Source organism: Dermacentor albipictus, chromosome 3, assembly GCF_038994185.2.
Source record: "Dermacentor albipictus isolate Rhodes 1998 colony chromosome 3, USDA_Dalb.pri_finalv2, whole genome shotgun sequence".
In the NCBI taxonomy this organism is placed as follows: Eukaryota; Metazoa; Arthropoda; class Arachnida; order Ixodida; family Ixodidae; genus Dermacentor; species Dermacentor albipictus.
Window position 1 is genome coordinate 29,676,194 of NC_091823.1, and position 18,813 is coordinate 29,695,006.

At 43.9% G+C, this 18,813-nt stretch overlaps 1 protein-coding gene across 1 annotated transcript in view; it reads left to right on the forward strand.

Moving 5' to 3' along the window:
• Sulf1 (Extracellular sulfatase Sulf1) overlaps nt 1-18,813 on the forward strand; it is a 74,513-nt gene that overhangs the window by 43,310 nt on the left and 12,390 nt on the right. Inside the window, exons 10-14 of the mRNA XM_065441714.1 lie at nt 518-872; nt 4,727-4,860; nt 10,674-11,176; nt 14,447-14,616; nt 17,907-18,049. Of these exons, the coding sequence (XP_065297786.1) occupies nt 518-872; nt 4,727-4,860; nt 10,674-11,176; nt 14,447-14,616; nt 17,907-18,049 (1,305 nt within the window). The remainder of the gene's footprint in view (nt 1-517; nt 873-4,726; nt 4,861-10,673; nt 11,177-14,446; nt 14,617-17,906; nt 18,050-18,813) is intronic.

The following is an 18,813-nucleotide window of genomic DNA, read 5'->3' on the forward strand; positions in this document are numbered from 1 at the left end:
AACTGCACATTGGGTTACGAGGGATGTTGTCTGGGGGTCTCTGAATTAATTTTGACTACCTAATGTTTTTTTTTTAAATCTTTGATGTGCTTGTGAAGCATGGTACATGACCCCCCCCCCCCCCTCTTTACATTCCTATGCTACCTCTCACCCTAACCAGATAATGTGCGACTGTGAAAATGATGCCATAGCACACATGTTCCATTCACATGCTCTTGTCTATCACAATGTATGACTATGGCGTTCCTCTGCTGAGCATGTGGTTGTGGATCTGATTCCCGGTCACGGCAGCCACATTACGGTGGGGGTAGAATGCAAAAACACTCATGTACTGTGTTTTAGGTGCACGTTAAAGAACACTATGCAGCCAAGGTTAATCCGGAGCCCTTCACTACGGCATGCCTCATAACCCACTGTGAAGTTTCGGTACATTAAACTTCACACGTGTTCAAGGTGAACCTTTCTTGTCTCTGTAGCATCAATACACCGTGTGCCTGTTCATTTCGGTATCTTTCAGAAATGGGAGTGCATTCACGATGGCAGGCGTTGGCACATGCGCCGTTGCAAGCACCAGCGGCTCCACCACCGTAAAACCTGTGTCTGCAAGGAGCACAATGAGGACCACTTGCCTGAAGTGGACGTTGGTGAGATTCCAGTGCCGAGCGGGGTCAAGCTGAAGAAGCCCAAGGAACATCGCCACCATCACCACCACGGTCAGCATTCGCACACCGTCCAAGAGCTACCCCCTGCTACGTCGTCTGCAAGCCAGACTATGCTTGCTGCCCATCGCCTGGAGCCACCTACTAACTCCCAGCTCACGCCAGAAGAACGCAAGCAGCAACGGAAGTTTCTTCGAGAGCATGTGAAGCAGTGTAAGCTGTAGAAAGGTCTCGTAAACTTTGTTTTAGCATATCAATGTTGTCATTGACAATGGTTGGCCTTGGGAACCTGTTGTGAGGAAAACTCGTTTGTGACAAAGTTTGATTTTCTAAATCAACCTTTCCACTTTTTTCTAAATAAGCTTGATCTCTCTCTCTCTTCCTTAGCACTAATGTGACAAGTGGATGAATGTAGCCAAATGAAAATTCAAAGGCCTAGCTGTCTTTGAAAGGAAAGAGATGAACTCAATCTCCTGCCAGTATACTTGCCATTTTACAGAATGTGGGCTTGTTTACCATCATTGCGCTGTTGTTATTTGGCTACTGCAGTGTCTGACAGCAAGTGCACATTATTTTTAGGGCTGTGCGAATGCTGACTAGTAGATTTCGAATCAAATATTCAATCGAATATTGAATTGAATCAAGAAATAAAACTCTAACGTTGAATCACATATAGAATATTAGAACATCTTTCAGAAAACGTAATGTTTGCAAATCTTGTGCAAGAAAATATGGTACTGTACTTGCACAGGAGTCTCCTAGATTTGCATAACAAGAATGTAACCAGCTCTCAGCAACTTGGGTACCCGGAATCAAGGTGACTGTGGGGTATGCTCTTAATAAAGAGAACACGAAATTAGTATGCCAGCACTGACTACGACTCAGTTCTGGTACACGAAGGTCTGGAAAATATTTTTTTGTTAATAGAATTTCAGTTGAATAGAATTTTTTGCCTCTAAAACTAATTAGTGACAATTTTTTTGTACTGAATATCAATGGTTATCAATTTGATCGTGTGTTTTGTGACAATATAGGAAAGCTTTGCTTTCCTGTTTTGTCCTAAATACAGAAGGGCTATACCAACTTCGCGACAGGTGGGTTACGACAGGACCGTGGATAATGTGACTCGATCACTGCTCCGCGTGTAGCTGGCACCGACGGTAAAGTGCAAGTGCCGTCCATTCCGTTTCATTGTCAGGTTTGGTGTCATTTGCTGCTAATCAAAGATTCTGAAATCTGGAGGGTCATGCCAAATTTGCGTGACAACCTCCCTCCCCCTCGTACATCCACCATCAGCGCAAACGTATGCAACCGGCCAGGAGACTTTTACGCCTACCATGTAACTAGTCTTGTGACGAGTTGCTCAAAGCCACAAAAAAAGACCAATGGGGATCTAGGAACAACATTGGGAACAAGATGCCACTGTGGTGGTGTGTCACGAAGAAGGTGGCTGTGAACAAATTTGTTGCCACTCCATGCACTCGTTCTCACTTGCGAGGTGGTTTATTGGCTTTCTGACTCATGCGGCTGCTGCAAATAGATATGCATTGATTTGTCACCAAACTGTAAATTTAGTTTGCGACAAAACAGTGCTGTAGTGTGGCTGTGACAAAAGAATCACTTCTGATTGGTATGGTAATGGGCCATCGGGAAGTGCTTGCTGCTAATATGTTTGTGCCAGTGGTTGATCAGTGATTGATCCCAAGATCACACGTGCAGTTTAGATTGGCGGCTGTTGAAGCAGTGTGAAGTTTGTTTCCATATTTATAACACGATCTGCAGACCTATCAGCAGCTAATTGGCATGATTTTCACACATTTTCTCACTTAACGAAATACGCACTTCTTTTGTTGCTGTTTCCTCTGTCCACATAGTGTTATCAATTCAATCAGTCCTGCCAATTTGGATTAACCTTGTATCGACAAACCTGGACCAGGCCGATGTAACACTGTCCTGCGAAGTGCAGCATTCGGGTGCGGTGTGCGGGATCCCCGAATTGGGCCGGCGTTGGGGAGCGCTCGCAGTGACCAAGTCCACTACCATGTCAGTTGGGATGGCCCCTTCCCTGGTGTGCTCAGTGCTCCTTTTTCGCCAAAAAGTGAACTGAACCACATGCTTGGGCGGCATCGAGCACCAGGCGCTCCGCAGCGTTTGTGACATGTGGCACTGCGCATGTCTCTACACCTAATATATCACACAGTAGATATTCGTTTTGATTCAGTGATGTTGAAGTATTTGCTCACCCCAAATTATTTTCCAAGTAATATTACATTGATAGCTATTACGGGATCACTTTCCTGTTTGTTTTTTATTCCCATCGGTATCTGCTGCCATCCGTCGCTGGAACCTCAAAATCCTTTGTGAGAAAATTACAAAGAATAAGAACAGATTGGCAGTCCAAGATTCTACCTCTCAGCAACTCTACCGTTGCTACTGAAGTGGAGAATACTGATCCTGGAGAGTGCGATCACACGATCATGCCAGCAGCTGGGTGGGGAGTTTTATTTGGATTGGTAAGCTTGTGTCCTAGAAGGCTTGACAAATGGTAAAGATCGAAAGGAGAGAGAAAGAGGTACGGGGACAAAGGTGGTAGTGTTGGTGGCTAATGACAGGAGGCTATCATTGTTGTGCCATGGTACCCTTTTCTTTCTTTTTTGTCGGGATGCACAGGCCATGGACATATATATTGTGTGGAGGTTGCTCTTGGAATTATTGATGTTATCTGACATGCCCTATGTGTGCCATAACTGAACTAACCCCTTCCAACGCCACTGATGAACCGGTTAGTTTCGACATTTCTGTGCTACCATGCTTCCTTTTTAAATTTCTTTTGTCAGATAGGAACGGCAGGACCTTACCTGCAGATCATTGGCCATTGTCAGTGTCATTTTTTTTATTACTGCACAACCAGAAATAAACTGTTGTGGTCGTTTTATAATATCCGAGAAAAAAAAAAAAATGCTGAGAAGGGTTAATAGCTTATTCTAAAAGTTGGTCTCTGTAGAATTTCAGTTTCATCGAAAGCAATTTTGTGGATAGCATTTTCTAAATGTTTGGAAATGGCACTACGGACTCGAGAGAAGATTGTAACATGGTTTTTGTGTTGTATGATGGTTCGTTAAATCTTTTGGCTTCCCGATTTTGTAAGCAATGGCTTGAGTCTTTTCTTTCGGGGCATGGTTTTTTCGTTCGGGGCATGGGGCTTTCGGGGCATGGTTTTCAGACACTATTCAGAGTGTTTGTTGACTTGCGGATGATGTTTAGGCCCTCTTCCTTCAAGATTCAGCTAATTGCTTCACTGGCACCTTTAACATATGGGAGGGAAGTTTTTTTCTGAGGATGAGGTGAAATGTAGTGTTGTAGCTTCTGTAGTTTGGTGTTGCTTTTCTGAATGAAGTCATATTATTAGCCGTTCTTTCTGATTTCAAAGGAATCATATTTTTTCTTTCTGTGGGATTGCAGCGTGCAATGAGTTCCTGCTCATTTTTGTAGAGTAATGACAACTTGTGCGTTGTTCCTTGCTGGATGGTTTGACTTGGAAGTGTAAGTAGCTTGTATGGATTGGCTTACAGTAGACAGCCTGTCTTCAGCCGCTGCCACCACCACCACCCTTGCCGCAGTGATAGCTTAATGGTAAATAGCACCACTCACATAAAGCTACCCTTGTCTATCCGTCTTTACCCTTCCCTCCCCCTGTTATCAAGAACTTTGAAACGCTTACCCTGCCACCATCCATCGCTTAATCCATGAGGAAGGAGCAGCATTTGCTTCGAAACATCAGAGTTCATAAATTCCTCCTTTTGGTTGGTAATGTACAAATGTTATCAATATTTTTATTAGTTAGCATGACCAGACAGGCAATTTTGATAGGATGTTTGCTTACCTAGATTTCCCATTTCTTGGAAGAGCTTTATCTTTTATGAAAACTTCTGCCCCTGAGCACTATGTTCACTGCTTGATCATGCTTTGTGGTTGTATTATTGGTAATGAACCAGTTTTTTCAGTATTGGCTATTACTATTGGCCGTGTGAAAATGAATAATATTTGTGATCCTTCCCTTATGCCAGCCTTCAGGCCTGTCTTCATGGCGGTCCGGTTGAAGCGCCACGCAGATGCAGTGACAGAAGGCTTTGACCTGACAGACGACAAGGCTGTATCTGCTTTTCTGAGGGCAACAGCAGATGAGCTGCTTGAAGAGGAGGTGAGTCGGGAGTTGCTAACTTACTAATGGCATTCTGGTTGTGTTGCTGAACACCATATGCATTCTTTGTATCAGGGACACATCAAAGGTGGTCGTCCATCAATTCATTTAGTAGAACTGCGAGCACAGAACTCACTGACGTGACCATTATACAATGGTCATGGGGAAGCAAACCGTTTCTTGCTAGACTGTTCACTGATGTGATCATTCTGGGATGGTCATGGTGATGCAAAACTTTACTTGTTAGACTGTTCAGAGTTTGTCAAGGAGCACGAGACTCTCCTTGTTGGATCACTTGCTCTGTGACATCCCAGAACCGCTCAGTTAGTACAGAACGGACTTGGTTGTGTGGAGGTGTCTTACTTTTGCTTGTTGTTGTTGCCTTGTTGATCTCTTTTGTTTGTTTTAATTGACATAGAACCTGCTCTCACTATGTTTAACATAGTATAGTGTTCAGCCCCACACTTTAAATGGAGATACTAGAGTGGAGCAGTCGCGACCATGCCTTTGCAAGGCTAGACCTGTCAGTACTCTTTTTCAGTACTGTGCAGCACTGTGGAAGCTTCACACTTCTTCGACCAATCAGGGGGTCAAACAATCTTAAATGTGCCCTTCCGCACCCTGTCCATCTGCTTGCAGCGAGCACTGTAGTGCATTGCAGACATCACTTAGAGCGTGTGCATAGACAGAAGGACCAAAAGAAAGACGAAGACAAGCACTGACATCCAACTGATTTTTATGTTAACACACATATATACCAAGACAAAAGCACCCCCCCCCCCCCCCCCTTCGAGCACTAAATCGGCATAAGTATGCATTCAAAATTCAAAGGAACCATGACCGCCTCCTAAAGATGAACGATTGCACATGTGCGACCTCAGAAAACCAAGTTAATCTGTTAATCTGTTAAACCAATCTGTTAATGCAATTGACGGCTTACTAACCGAGTCACCTTTAGTGATCACTGCTGCTTCAATGATAAGTCTAGTGTTTTCATTAGGATGCCTAGCTAAGATGCTGGTTTTTTCAAACAGCGGAAACAGCTGCATTGTGCACAATGCACACCTAGAAACCCTTACTGCCCTTTGCACACTTTATTGCTGCGTCCTTGCAATCTAACATTTAGACATCTACCTGTCTGTAGTGCAAGTGGTGACAGCATCTACAAGACTGCAACTGCGTAGCGAGATCAGCTGTTGTGATAAAGCCTCGTTTAACCATACCTGCTTAAACAGTAGTTTCATTTTAAAAGTAGTATAGTTAAATCCCCGACTCAGTGGCTATTGAACATAATACGTTTTGTATCAACGTAAACCGTACCAGCTTATTGCACATGTATCAGGCAACACATAGTGTTTCCAGTTTTTGTTGCGCAATCACAGCGATGTATCATCCCCATCAGGCCACCCATCAGAACAAGCCTCAGAGTTCGGAACAATTGCCTCCAAGCGCCCTGTGCGCTTGTGGATGAAGCCACATCAACATCAACATCATTTCAGCATTGTGCAAGCAAGGACTTGTGTCATGCTGAAGCTTTGGTGAAAAAAACACCGGGAAGAAAAATTAGCCATCGTTCGTGCTATCGAATGTGGCACGAAGAAGTCAGTGATGGCACACGACAGGGTTCTACTGTTGTCTACAGTGTGTAGCATTTGGAATGCAAAGAAGTTTCTCAGCAGCGCTGCTGCGACCGCGAAGATATGTCAGCTACGAGGTTTGAATTTTCGCCATCGTTGCCTCTGTTGTTGCCAAAATGTTGCCTAACAACAGTGATGAGGATGACATGGAAAGCGACAGCATCGGCGATTCGGGCCCGACAGTGGCAGAAGCTGCAAGTTACATCAGCCTTATGAATGCAGTCGTTGCAACAAGAACAGCACGGCGTAATGAAAATGGCGCCCCGCAACTTCTGCAGCGCTACCGCGTCCATACACGGAGAATATACAACGCCAGCAAGGAATCTGCCATGCGAGTGTTTGCTGAGAAGAGGGGGCTGGCTGAAAAGCTGGCTCGCAGCTTCTGTAAGCTCGAGGCTGCTGTCGTCACTGCTAAGCCGCCGCAGCATCAAACAAAAATAACGGGCTTTTGTTGTGCGAAGTGAATAAATACTGCATGTTTTTGCCCTTTCATCGCACTCTCTCCGAGTTCTGTTTTTGACAGGGTAGTGGGCGATCTCGTGCTACTTCGGTTAAGCAGTACTACTGTTTTAGTATATACTTTTTCGGAGCTCCGGCCAACTACGGTTTAACAAGGTTCACTGTAGCAGTGGTGGAAAGTTCTTTTCATTTTCGCACTGACACTAAAAAGACAGAAGTCTTGAAAGTATTACGAAATGCAGCGGTGAAATAGGGTTGCAAAAACGCCAGATGCAGAGGCAAAAGGACCACTCGGCCAGTGTGTCACACTGAATGGTGGCGCCATCTATTGATCCCTCTTGTAACATCCACATGTTCATGATGTGCTTGCTGACCTTCGCAAGTATAGCCGACTTTTTAATGAGAACTTGTGCACTTTACTGCACTCCTTCCCCACTGTTCCTAGCATGTTGAATGCCAACTTATTCATTCCTTTCCCATGAAAGAGCAGCTTGGAATGACACCACTCAAGCAAGTTTGTGGATGCCATTTCTATGAAGGACAAATCACTACCTGGAAAGGAGTCTTCTACAGTGTTGTAGCAGCGGCGACTACACGTATGAATTTAGCCACTGTCAAAGCAATTAATTGTTTATACTTCTTAAATGCAAATTGACGTGTTTACGGCACTGTTGCACTAATTTTTTTTGTTCTTTGCATGTCTTCATTCAAACAAGTGCAGAACTTCATTTTTAGTAGCATAGAGCCTCAATAAATATGTTGTTAAAGAACAAAGCAAAATCGCACAATAAAATGCCTTGCGACCTGCAGAGAAGCTACCACGTAAACTGCCAACAAGACCACTTGTGAAGGCCATTTGGTTGTCCAATGGGTTCCGAACTGTCCGAAAGTTCCGAACACTACATATCTCTGTGCAAGAATCTGTGCTTGCAGGTCACTAGTCTTGGTTCCGCTGCACGAAACTACTGTAACAGATTATAGATAATGTCTTCATCCTTGCAAACGATCTTGGTGTATGGAAGTCGCAAAAAGATACATACGATAAATTTTCATGCAGCTGTGACACTAAGCTTTGAGTTCAGGGATGCTGTGTGGTCGGTTACATTGAAAAGTATGCACAGCCTTTTTGCATTTTGTGGAGAATGTGTTGGGAGAATTTCATTTTCGTTGTTATAGCGATTATATGGACACTCGAAGGACGTTCACACTGCCACTGCCATGCTGTCACAATATTGACGACATATATACGTCGGGTGCATGCCAGGGGTTGCAAGATTTCCAAAGATGCGAACAGCATGCAGTGTGTTTGGTTGCAAAAACGATAGAGTCAAGTGGACGCACAATGTGTATGCGATGTCATGCTCCACTTGATCAGCTCGGCAGAGGGGCCAGGGCAGCGTTCTCCCTTCTTCTGCCGGTGGGAGCACACTCACACTAGCGTTCCTACTGTGCAGCTGTGCATATACACTGGTCCCAATAGAAAAGATAGTGAACGGCTAACAAGAACTATCTATAATCTTTTCATTGGGCACTGACAAGCTCCAACGGTTTTCTGTCAATCTCATCTCATGCACCATTGAGGTGCGACGCATACAAGGCTACTGGTGATCCTTCTCATTACGTCGACATTGCAAGACAGCTGGTAGCTTCCAGGGCATGTTTCTGCTACATTGCAGCAGTTGCCTTGCATGTTGTGTCATGCCAACATGTTGGCCTGCCTCTTGTTAGAGTACGATCCAAAGAGCTGTAGCGCAATGCCAAACCTTGTAATCACTGTCAAAGCTTTGCACTTTTACAGTGAAGCTGTGTATGCCTAGGCTAGAGAGAGAACAACTTTATTGTGTGTTCTGGATGGGGTCAAGGGAAGGTGAAGAGGTGGGACATCCTCCTGTCTTCCTCCCCCTTGAGGCGGCAGCCAGGAGTCCTTGGGCCCCAGTGGCATCTTCAGCTATCTGGACGAGTCGGACTTGCACTGCCGGATCGGAGCTGAGCAGCACGGTCTCCCACTGCTGCGCAGACCTGATTTCTAAAGAATAGTATTCTTTCTGTTGGATGTGACTACGTTTCAGGGTGCACGACCAAACCATGTGCTGAAGGTCTGCTCTGCCTTTGCAAATTTCGCATATGGCTGTAGCAGTCCTGGGTAATAGCGGCTGTAGGCTGCAGGATTAGGGAAGGTGTTGGTCTGGAGCAAACGCCATGCCAACGATTGCCACTTAGTTAAAGTTCGGTGTGCTGCAGGATACTTAGCCCTCACATGTCTATAATGATCAAGGATCTCCTGATAAGACACCAGCCTGTCCCGCCATGACCGGTGAAATGAGCGAGCATCAGCGCTGGAAAAGTCGGCGTCGACTCGGGTGGTTAGACCGAAACGCTCGCGGTCCGACCACAGAAGCCCCTTAAAGCTCATACCCCTTTAAACAATGGCTCATACCTTCATAAATGCAGCCTCCCCATTACGACGACAGAAGAGAAGTGAAATTCTACACTGGAATGATGAGCGGCAATGGAGCCAGCTGTGGAAGACGATGACGCTCAAGCATTGCCACTGATGATAGTTTTTTACACAATGGAGCCAGCTGTGGAAGAAGACGACAATGAATGTACGAGAAGTGGGAATAGCGCGTTTGTGCGGTTGGTGCCGAGAATTTTTGCAGCGAAGCTGTATATGCCTAGGCAAAACAATCCTGGTCCCACCACAGAAACCTTCTGGCAGAAGGTGTGGCACGCCATTGGCTAGGCCGATAGTGATGTTGTTTCTATCTTGCAGCAGAACGTGTGTGCAGCAGTTTTTCTCGCCAACTTAGCAATGGGGCAGCCACGCATCGTCCTTTCTCCTGAGGAGCAACTGCCTGAGAGCAGGAGCAGGAGAGATCTCGTCGGCGCCATGCCAACGCCTTGGCAGAAGATCGGGAGCGGCAATGTCAGGCCGATCCGGCAGCTTGTTTGGTCGAGCTCGTTTCCAAAGCGGAGCTAAGGCAGCGCCGACGCCGAGCAAGGTCACCAGTGGGAACGTCAGGCCGAGGTTCTGGCTGTTCAGGCCCACGCAGCAGAGCAGCAACAATGTCGACATCAACATAAACACCAGGGCCGCGCATTTCAGCTTTGCTGGTTTACCATCTGTATGGTGTGCATAGGTGGTGCATCGGTGTTTTTATCTTTATCTTTGTCTATTTTTGCAAAAACTGCGAGTTTCTTTTTTCAGTGACCTTGTGTTTTGAAACACAAATGCAGCCACAATGATCTCTTTCCAAAAATTTTGTTGTTTACAAATGCCTTGCACAAGAGATGACAGGAAACAAAAGATGCTAGCAGCAGCACACTGTCTTTACATGTGTTGGTAAAGTTAAGTAAAGTAAGTAAAGTAACTTTGTTACTGAAGTTATAAAAAGTGTTTGTTTGCGTATTCTAAGAGTATTGGAATTGCCACATTTATATTATATTTCACTGCACTTGGGTCATTACACTTGTGCAGCTTCAGTATTTGAAACGACTCTAGCTTTATAGCTGAGCGTACTTAAGCATTGTGCATTATGCTTTCCCATAAATAAATGCACTGGGTCGAACAGGTTTTCATGAGATTGCATGTTGATTCACAGGATTGACATGTAAAATATCTATTTGTTATCTGGCTCTTTAAGCACTCATGTCTGCATGGATCTGACTTTGTGTGCCCATCATCTTAAATATTTATTTTCCAATTTTGTTTTGCAGATGAAGTTGCTAGCACATACCAACGGCAGTGGAGACCAGTCGTGGGGAGGTGCCCTGGGTGACGAGCCAGTTCCCAAACGCAACGGCAGCAGCCAGTGCAGTCCCAGTGAACGCTGGTGCGTTGTTGCCGGGGAAGGAATTGGTGGTGGTAGTGGCAATAGGCAAGATGGCAGGCCGGCGCGGCCTAACCACAACGCCAAGCGGCTGTGGCGTCAGAAGAAGGAGCACATTGACGCTCTCATCCGTCGACTGCGACAGAAGCTAGAACAGCTCAAAGGGCTGCGGAGGACTCTCAAGAAGCATAAGACTAAGCACCGCCATCACAAGCACCTGCTGCCATTGCCGACTGAGGTCCCCCTCGTGACGGCAAGAGGAGGCAGGGCGAGGGACATCGAAGAAGGTGATGATGACGAAGGCGATGACAGAGAATACGAGGAGGAAGTCTCCATGCCAAGGCAGTGCCAATGTGCTAACGGCCAGCGGGGCACTCTTGTAAAGGACAGGTATGCCGTGTTGTCAGTCACAGCTTATTATCTCTACCATCTGCCTGCATTTGCTCTGCTTGTACATTCTCCCAATAGCCAGTATAAATTTATGGTGGCATTCTGTTGCCATCAATTGAATTGGTAATAAGGTGCTAGCTGTCTTGCAGTGCGTTAAGATGTATGCGTTAAGAGACAAAGCCGGCAATATCATTACTAATATGGATGAGATAGTACAACAAAGTCGGCAATATCATTACTAATATGGATGAAATAGTACAAGTGGCTGAGGAGTTCTATAGAGATTTGTACAGTACCAGTGCCACCCACGACGATAATGGAAGAGAAAATAGTCTAGAGGAATTCGAAATCCCACAGGTAACACCGGAAGAAGTAAAGAAAGCCTTGGGAGATATGCAAAGGGGGAAGGCAGCTGGGGAGGATCAGGTAACAGCAGATTTGTTGAAGGATGGTGGGCAGATTGTTCTAGAGAAACTGGCCACCCTGTATACCCAATGCCTCATAACGTCGAGCGTACCGGAATCTTGGAAGAATGCTAACATAATCCTAATTCATAAGAAAGGGGACGCCAAAGACTTGAAAAATTATAGACCAATCAGCTTACTGTCCATTGCCTACAAACTATTTACTAAGGTAATCGCAAATAGAATCAGACACACCTTAGACTTCTGTCAAGCAAAGGACCAGGCAGGATTCCGTAAAGGCTACTCAACAATAGATCATATTCACACTATCAATCAGGTGATAGAGAAATGTGCGGAATATAACCAACCATTATATATAGCTTTCATTGATTACAAGAAAGCATTTGATTCTGTTGAAACCTCAGCAGTCATGGAGGCATTACGGAATCAGGGTGTAGATGAGCCATATGTAAAAATACTGAAAAATATCTGTAGCGGCTCCACAGCCACCATAGTCCTCCATAAAGAAAGCAACAAAATCCCAATAAAGAAAGGCGTCAGGCAGGGAGATACGATCTCTCCAATGCTATTCACAGCGTGTTTACAGGAGGTATTCAGAGACCTGGATTGGGAAGAAATGGGGATAAAAGTTAATGGAGAATACCTTAGTAACTTGCGATTCGCTGATGATATTGCCTTGCTTAGTAACTCAGGGGACCAACTGCAATGCATGCTCACTGACCTGGAGAGGCAAAGCAGAAGAGTGGGTCTAAAAATTAATCTGCAGAAAACTAAAGTAATGTTTAACAGTCTCGGAAGAGAACAGCAGTTTACAATAGGCAGCGAGGCACTGGAAGTCGTAAGGGAATACATCTACTTAGGGCAGGTAGTGACCACGGACCCGGATGATGAGACAGAAATAATCAGAAGAATAAGAATGGGCTGGGGTGCGTTTGGCAGGCATTCTCAGATCATGAACAGCAGGTTGCCATTATCCCTCAAGAGAAAAGTGTATAATAGCTGTGTCTTACCAGTACTCGCCTACGGGGCAGAAACCTGGAGGCTTACGAAAAGGGTTCTACTCAAATTGAGGACGACGCAACGAGCTATGGAAAGAAGAATGATAGGTTTAACGTTAAGGGATAAGAAAAGAGCAGATTGGGTCAGGGAACAAACGCGAGTTATTGACATCTTAGTTGAAATCAAGAAAAAGAAATGGGCATGGGCAGGACATGTAATGAGGAGGGAATATAACCGATGGTCATTAAGGGTTACGGACTGGATTCCAAGGGAAGGGAAGCGTAGCAGGGGACGTCAGAAAGTTAGGTGGGTGGATGAGATTAAGAAGTTTGCAGGGACGGCATGGCCACAATTAGTACATGACCGGGGTTGTTGGAGAAATATGGGAGAGGCCTTTGCCCTGCAGTGGGCATAACCAGGCTGATGATGATGATGATGATGTCTTGCAAAGTGGCACCTATCTTCCGATATTCATGTTATACAGCAAAAGCTCATTAATTTGGCTTTTGTTAATTTGAATAATCAGATATTGGGACTCGTCCTCTGTTCCCGGCAGGCGTATGCATTTCTTAGTGGAATCAAACTGTCGTTGATTTGGATTTATATGTCCGCGCACCAAAAATGCCCGGTGCAGAAGGCGAGAACGTCGCTATCGTCTAACTGAAATGAAGCAGCTGAGCCCGCATTGCCATAGTCATCAGCCGAACTCGTAGATGATTGAGAGGAATGACTGAATGCTTCACGCCTATTTGCGCCATTATAGCGTTTATTCATGCGTTTACCTCTGCGCATAACACCGCATTTGTTGCAAGCCTTCATAAATGCAATGTAGTTGCCATCTGCGATCACGTCAGTAATGACAGCAGCTTCGTCTACAGCGATGGCAACAAACAGTAGTTTTGTTTTTCATGTTTTGTGCTGTCCATGATACTGTGCTACATGCCTGTGAGGCCGCATGGTTGCTGTTGTTCACCGCAGATAACTTGGAGAATCGTTGTAGCTGGGTTCTGCAGCAATTTATTTATTCTGTCGGGGGTAAGTATTTTGAGAATAATGCTTCATGCTGTCTGCAAACAGCATGAAAGGTGCTTCTTTATGACCTGCGAGCTATAGTCATTCAAGTTACCTACATAGTGTTGGATTATTTGTTCCTGACTGGCTCCGCGGCAACCAAATGGATATAGTGAGCACATCTATTGGGATCTAGATGCATGTTGAGACACAAACGGTTGATGTGTGGGTTTACCGGCGCCACGTGTGCTATTTGCTAACTACTAAATGCAAAATAGCAACCCATAAAGAGAAGATAATGCAAGCATGAAAGAGGGGTCTTCAACGCGCAGGGGTGGGGAGAGGTTGGGGTTTCCTAGTATGCAATGAAACTTTAAATGGTGGAGAACTTTACCTCTAGGTGTGGCTTCACGGCAGTATAGTGCACATTGCCTTGAAGCCACACTTCAAGGTTAAATTTGTATATAACCGACACCCCCACATTACTGTTGCATTTTTTTCAATTTTAGTGCAGGTTATGTGCACAAAAATATGGTCTGCGTCACTAAACAAAGCTAAGCCAGTGTACCAAACATTTGTTTATTGCTTTCGTTGGCCATTCGGTAATATGTAGAGGAGTGTGACTGCTATTCGAAATTTCGAATACGAATAGAACATTTTTATGTTAAATGTATTCGATTCGAAAAATGCATATTCTTTAATATATGTATATTTCCCGAATATTTGCATATGTTCTCGAATATTCGGGCTTAAATACATATTTCTGAAGGTTCCTGAATAATCGGGCACACATTCCTGCATGTCCAAAGTTTGGCCACGTTGACTGCTTTTTCAGCCAAGAAGATCTCGGTAGTGAGCATGCAAGGACCAAGGAAGAGAAACTGAGGCGTAAGGAGCGAAAATTTCGCCGCAAGTCAAAGTTCCAAAACACGACGTGCAACCTCGAGAAAATGAACTGCTTCACCCACGACAACAACCACTGGAAGACTGCACCCCTGTGGACATGTAAGCCACGCTGGAGTTCTGGGTGCACAGTTACAGCGTAATTTTACAATTCTAACACACCCCCAAATATAATGCGCACCCAGTTTTCGTGTGTTCACAGTGTGAAAAAAAAAAAAATATTGTACACCTAAATTTCATGTGCACCTGATTTTGTAACAAAAGAAAGCAGCATTGCTCTGATTTTCCTGGTCAGAAAATTATTGCTCATGCTTTTACGGTGCAAGTGGCACATTTATTGCCAGCAAGAACAGGTCTGTTGCCATCTTGTCAGGGCATTGGCAATGACACTAGCGTTGTGTTGCCAGTGCCACAATATGCACTTCCAGTTATGTGTGCTTTTATAAGGCACAGACAATTTCCTTAGAATTTTCTTAGGCCCATCTTTAAAAAAGAATGGCATATGTTTTACAGCACTTGTGCTGTTTGGCAGTTAAGGAGCAACACTTGGAAATGCTTGCATCTACAGTAGTACCTTTCCAGCCCTGATGGCATCACCAGTGTCGATGTTAAGAGTGCTTTGTGAGCACTTTTGTGGGCTCTTGTTTGTCTCCTGGAGGTCATCTTTGCTCCATCGTGTTTTAGAAGAGCACTGGTCATTTGAGTTCTTTAGACGTATTTTGGCACAGCATGGCCTCTGAGATTGTGCACACTGGCAGGTTGTGCTTCGGCCGTCTCATTTGCACAGAGAGAGCGTTAGGTGTAGCTGCCTCCTTTTTCCCCACCGTGGTGCTTGCAACTGATGGCGTTTCATGCATTGGGGTGGCTTTCAGGCACTCCGGTACTGATGCTGTGGCTTGGATGAGGAGTGAAAAAAAAGTTATTTTGTGCTCCTGTGTCATTCCTTAATGACTTGGAAATGACAGCTGATGGTCTACAAGGAGCAAACTGTGGGCTGGGGCCTATTTATTCTTAAACTTGGTAATCAAACTTGGCAACAGACCCTGTTTTTCACACACATACTCCCATTAGGCTTCTGTAGGTATGTAGAAGTGGAATATACTTGTATCTGCAAGAGTTAGCCATGTGCCGTAAAAACACTATATAGTGAAACCTCATTAAACCGTAGTTGGCTGGAGCTCTGAAAAAGTATGTACTAAACGTTAGTGCTGCTTAACAAAAATAGCAAAAGATTGCCCACTTACCTGTCAAAAACGGAACTACGAGAGTGTGATGAAGAGGCAAAAATTATGCAGTATTTTTTCACTTCGCACTACAAAAGCATGTTATTTTCATCTGATGCTTCGGTGGGCTAGCAGCGACGATGATGGCCTCAAGCTACGAGCCAGCTTTTTCACCAGACCCTCTTTTCGGCAAAGACCCGCATGAGGCTGACGTAATGCGCAACATGTGCCACTGCCGAGCCTGAATCACCCCTGCTGTCGTTTTCCATGTCGTCCTCACCACTGTCGTTAGGTGACGCATCGGCAATAACAGAGGCAATGATGGCGAAAAGTTGAACCTCAAAAAGTCGAACCACGCAGCCAACATATTTTCACAGTCACAGCAGCATTGCCTTACCAACTTCTTCACGTTTCTAAATGCCACATACCATAGTCAATGGTAGATCCCTCTCGCCTACCAGCACCAACTTCTTCGTGTCACGTTCAACTGCTCGAACAGTGTCCAATTTTTCTTCTATGCTGAGCGTCCAGTGTTTGTCCTAGCTTGCCCGACACCACAACACGGGCCACAATGCTCCAACTCTGGAATGGCACCAAAGTGATGTTGATGTTGATGTGGGTTCACCCTTACAAGCGCCCTCTGTGTTTATGCTTCGAGGCCATTCTAATCTCTGAGGCTCGTTGTTCTGCCGGGCCGACGTACCACCATGATTTTGCAACGAAAAGCGGAAACACTATGTGTTAACCGATACATATACAATAAGCTGGTATGGTTTATGCGGATACAAAACGCATTATGTTCAGTGCATTTCACCATCGTGATAGTGCGTGAAGCAAGACATAGCATGATCTGCCCACAGAAACCTGCTGCACTCGCTTGAATACTTAGATTTAGGGGCACGTTAGAAAACCGCAGGTGGTTAAACTTAATCTGGATTATTTGAAGAAGCAGGCAGACATAACTAGCACGAGAAATTAAAACACATATATAACTAATTCAAGCAATTAAAAATCACTAATTAACTTCCTAATTAATTATTTTACAGTATATATTGCAACTTGCGAGTTATAGCCGGCAAGACATATCCACTTAAATGAATTTCCAGGGCGACACCAGTTTCTAAATACTATTTTTCGGCATGTGGAATGAAGTACGTGGGCATTCCAGTTACTTTTATACTTCAATGCATAAAAGAATGTTTTGTTAAAAAGGCGGAACAGTCCATATTTAGGGCAAGTTTGACAGTGCATATCTCAAAATTGGTGTCACTCTGGAAATTCATATATGCCTTGCAAGCTCACCGGCTGCAATTCGTAAATTGAAATATGTGCAGTAACATAATTAATTCAGAATATAATTAGTGGATTTTTGTTAATTAGCTGAATGTGTATTTCAATTTCTCATGCAAGTAATGTCTGTCTCTGAATAATCCAGCTCAAGGACTAGAATTATGTTATCTGCAGCAAGCTATATTTGAAAATTGCATAAAACTTAAAAATGATCAACCTGAATACAGTCTCATATGTTGTAATTTGTATTACCTGCTTGTATGTACCTCAATTCTAGGCCCTAGACTAGCCTCCGGCTGTGGGCCTAGTCAGTCTTGTGTATTGTGAATTTCATATAACTAAAACGTAATAAATAAGTCTTTCAATATCTCGAAAAAAGGGGGAAGTCAAAAACAAGGCAAATTCATGGCTGTGAAGCACACCTTTCTAGTCAGAATAGAAAACTTTCTATGCGCTCTCAAGTCATGACAACATCTTTAAATTTCACACTCTTCAAATAAATATTCACAACCACAATTAGAATGATGTAACTGCCAAATGGCTACAAACATTTCCTTTCAAAGAATGAACATGCTTTCTGAGATGCTATGTCTATCCACTTCGTTCATCCTACTCTTGTATTGTTTCTTCATATTTTTAACAGGATTATAGCTTTTGGAGTTAATTTAAGGTCTCAATAAGAGAATGGTTCAGAGAAGCTGCTTTCTCTGTATAGATTTGCTGTGGGTGTAACCAAGTTTTCACTCAACTTTCTCGCTCTTTCATGAAAGCCTCTTTACTTTTGCAAGAATTGTAACTTGGTTTTATGAAGTTCTGCTTTGAAAATGTAATGGTATTTACATAGAGCTAATTGGAGCATTGCAATTATTCTCTCTTCAGATGGTCCATTTTGTTTCTGCCAGAATGCCAACAACAACACATTTTGGTGCCTGCGAACGATCAATGAGACGCACAATTTTCTATACTGTGAATTCGTCACTGGCTTCATTACTTTCTACGACATGAGAACTGATCCTTATCAGGTTGGTTGAGTATTTTATTCGTGTATGCAGTGTTGCTTACACAAGGTTAATGCTTTGCTTTGAGTTGGCCATATTTTTTTTTGGTTTAGTTATAAAGAGAAGTGTTGAAAATTGGCAGTTCCTGAAGTCAGAATTTCATTGCATTTCATAATTTTAAAGCTTTTTACTTTCAACTGTTGACTTTTGAGTGCCTCTTCCAGAAGTTTCATAAAGTCTATGCTGCATGTCGTGCCTTTCTTATTATTTACTGTTGTCTTAACGTGCTGTTGTATTACACGACATCTCTGATTAATAACATAGTCTGATTTGCAGCTTATCTCAAAGTTCAGTGTTGCCATAAGCAGATATTTACAAGAAAGTGTACGCTTGTAGCGATGAACATTGGTTGAACAAGGGATGCCTCAAGCTCAAGCCATTGTTTTGACTAGGAGATTTGTGTTTATCAGGGCACTTGTGCTTGTCTTGTACCTTCTGTGTCTTTAGTTTTCTGTGCAATAAATAAGCTAGGAGTGAAGATCAATGGTGAATATCTCAACAATCTTCGGTTTGCTGATGACATTGACCTTTTCAGCAACACTGGGGATGAATTGCAACAAATCATTGAGGACCTTAATTGACAAAATGTAAGAGCAGGTATGAAGTTTAATATGCATAAGACAAAGAAATTTATTAGCCTGGCAAGGGAGCAATAATTCATTATCTGCAGTCAATCGCTAGAGTCTTTGCAGTAGTATGTTTATCTAGGACAATTACTCACAACAGAC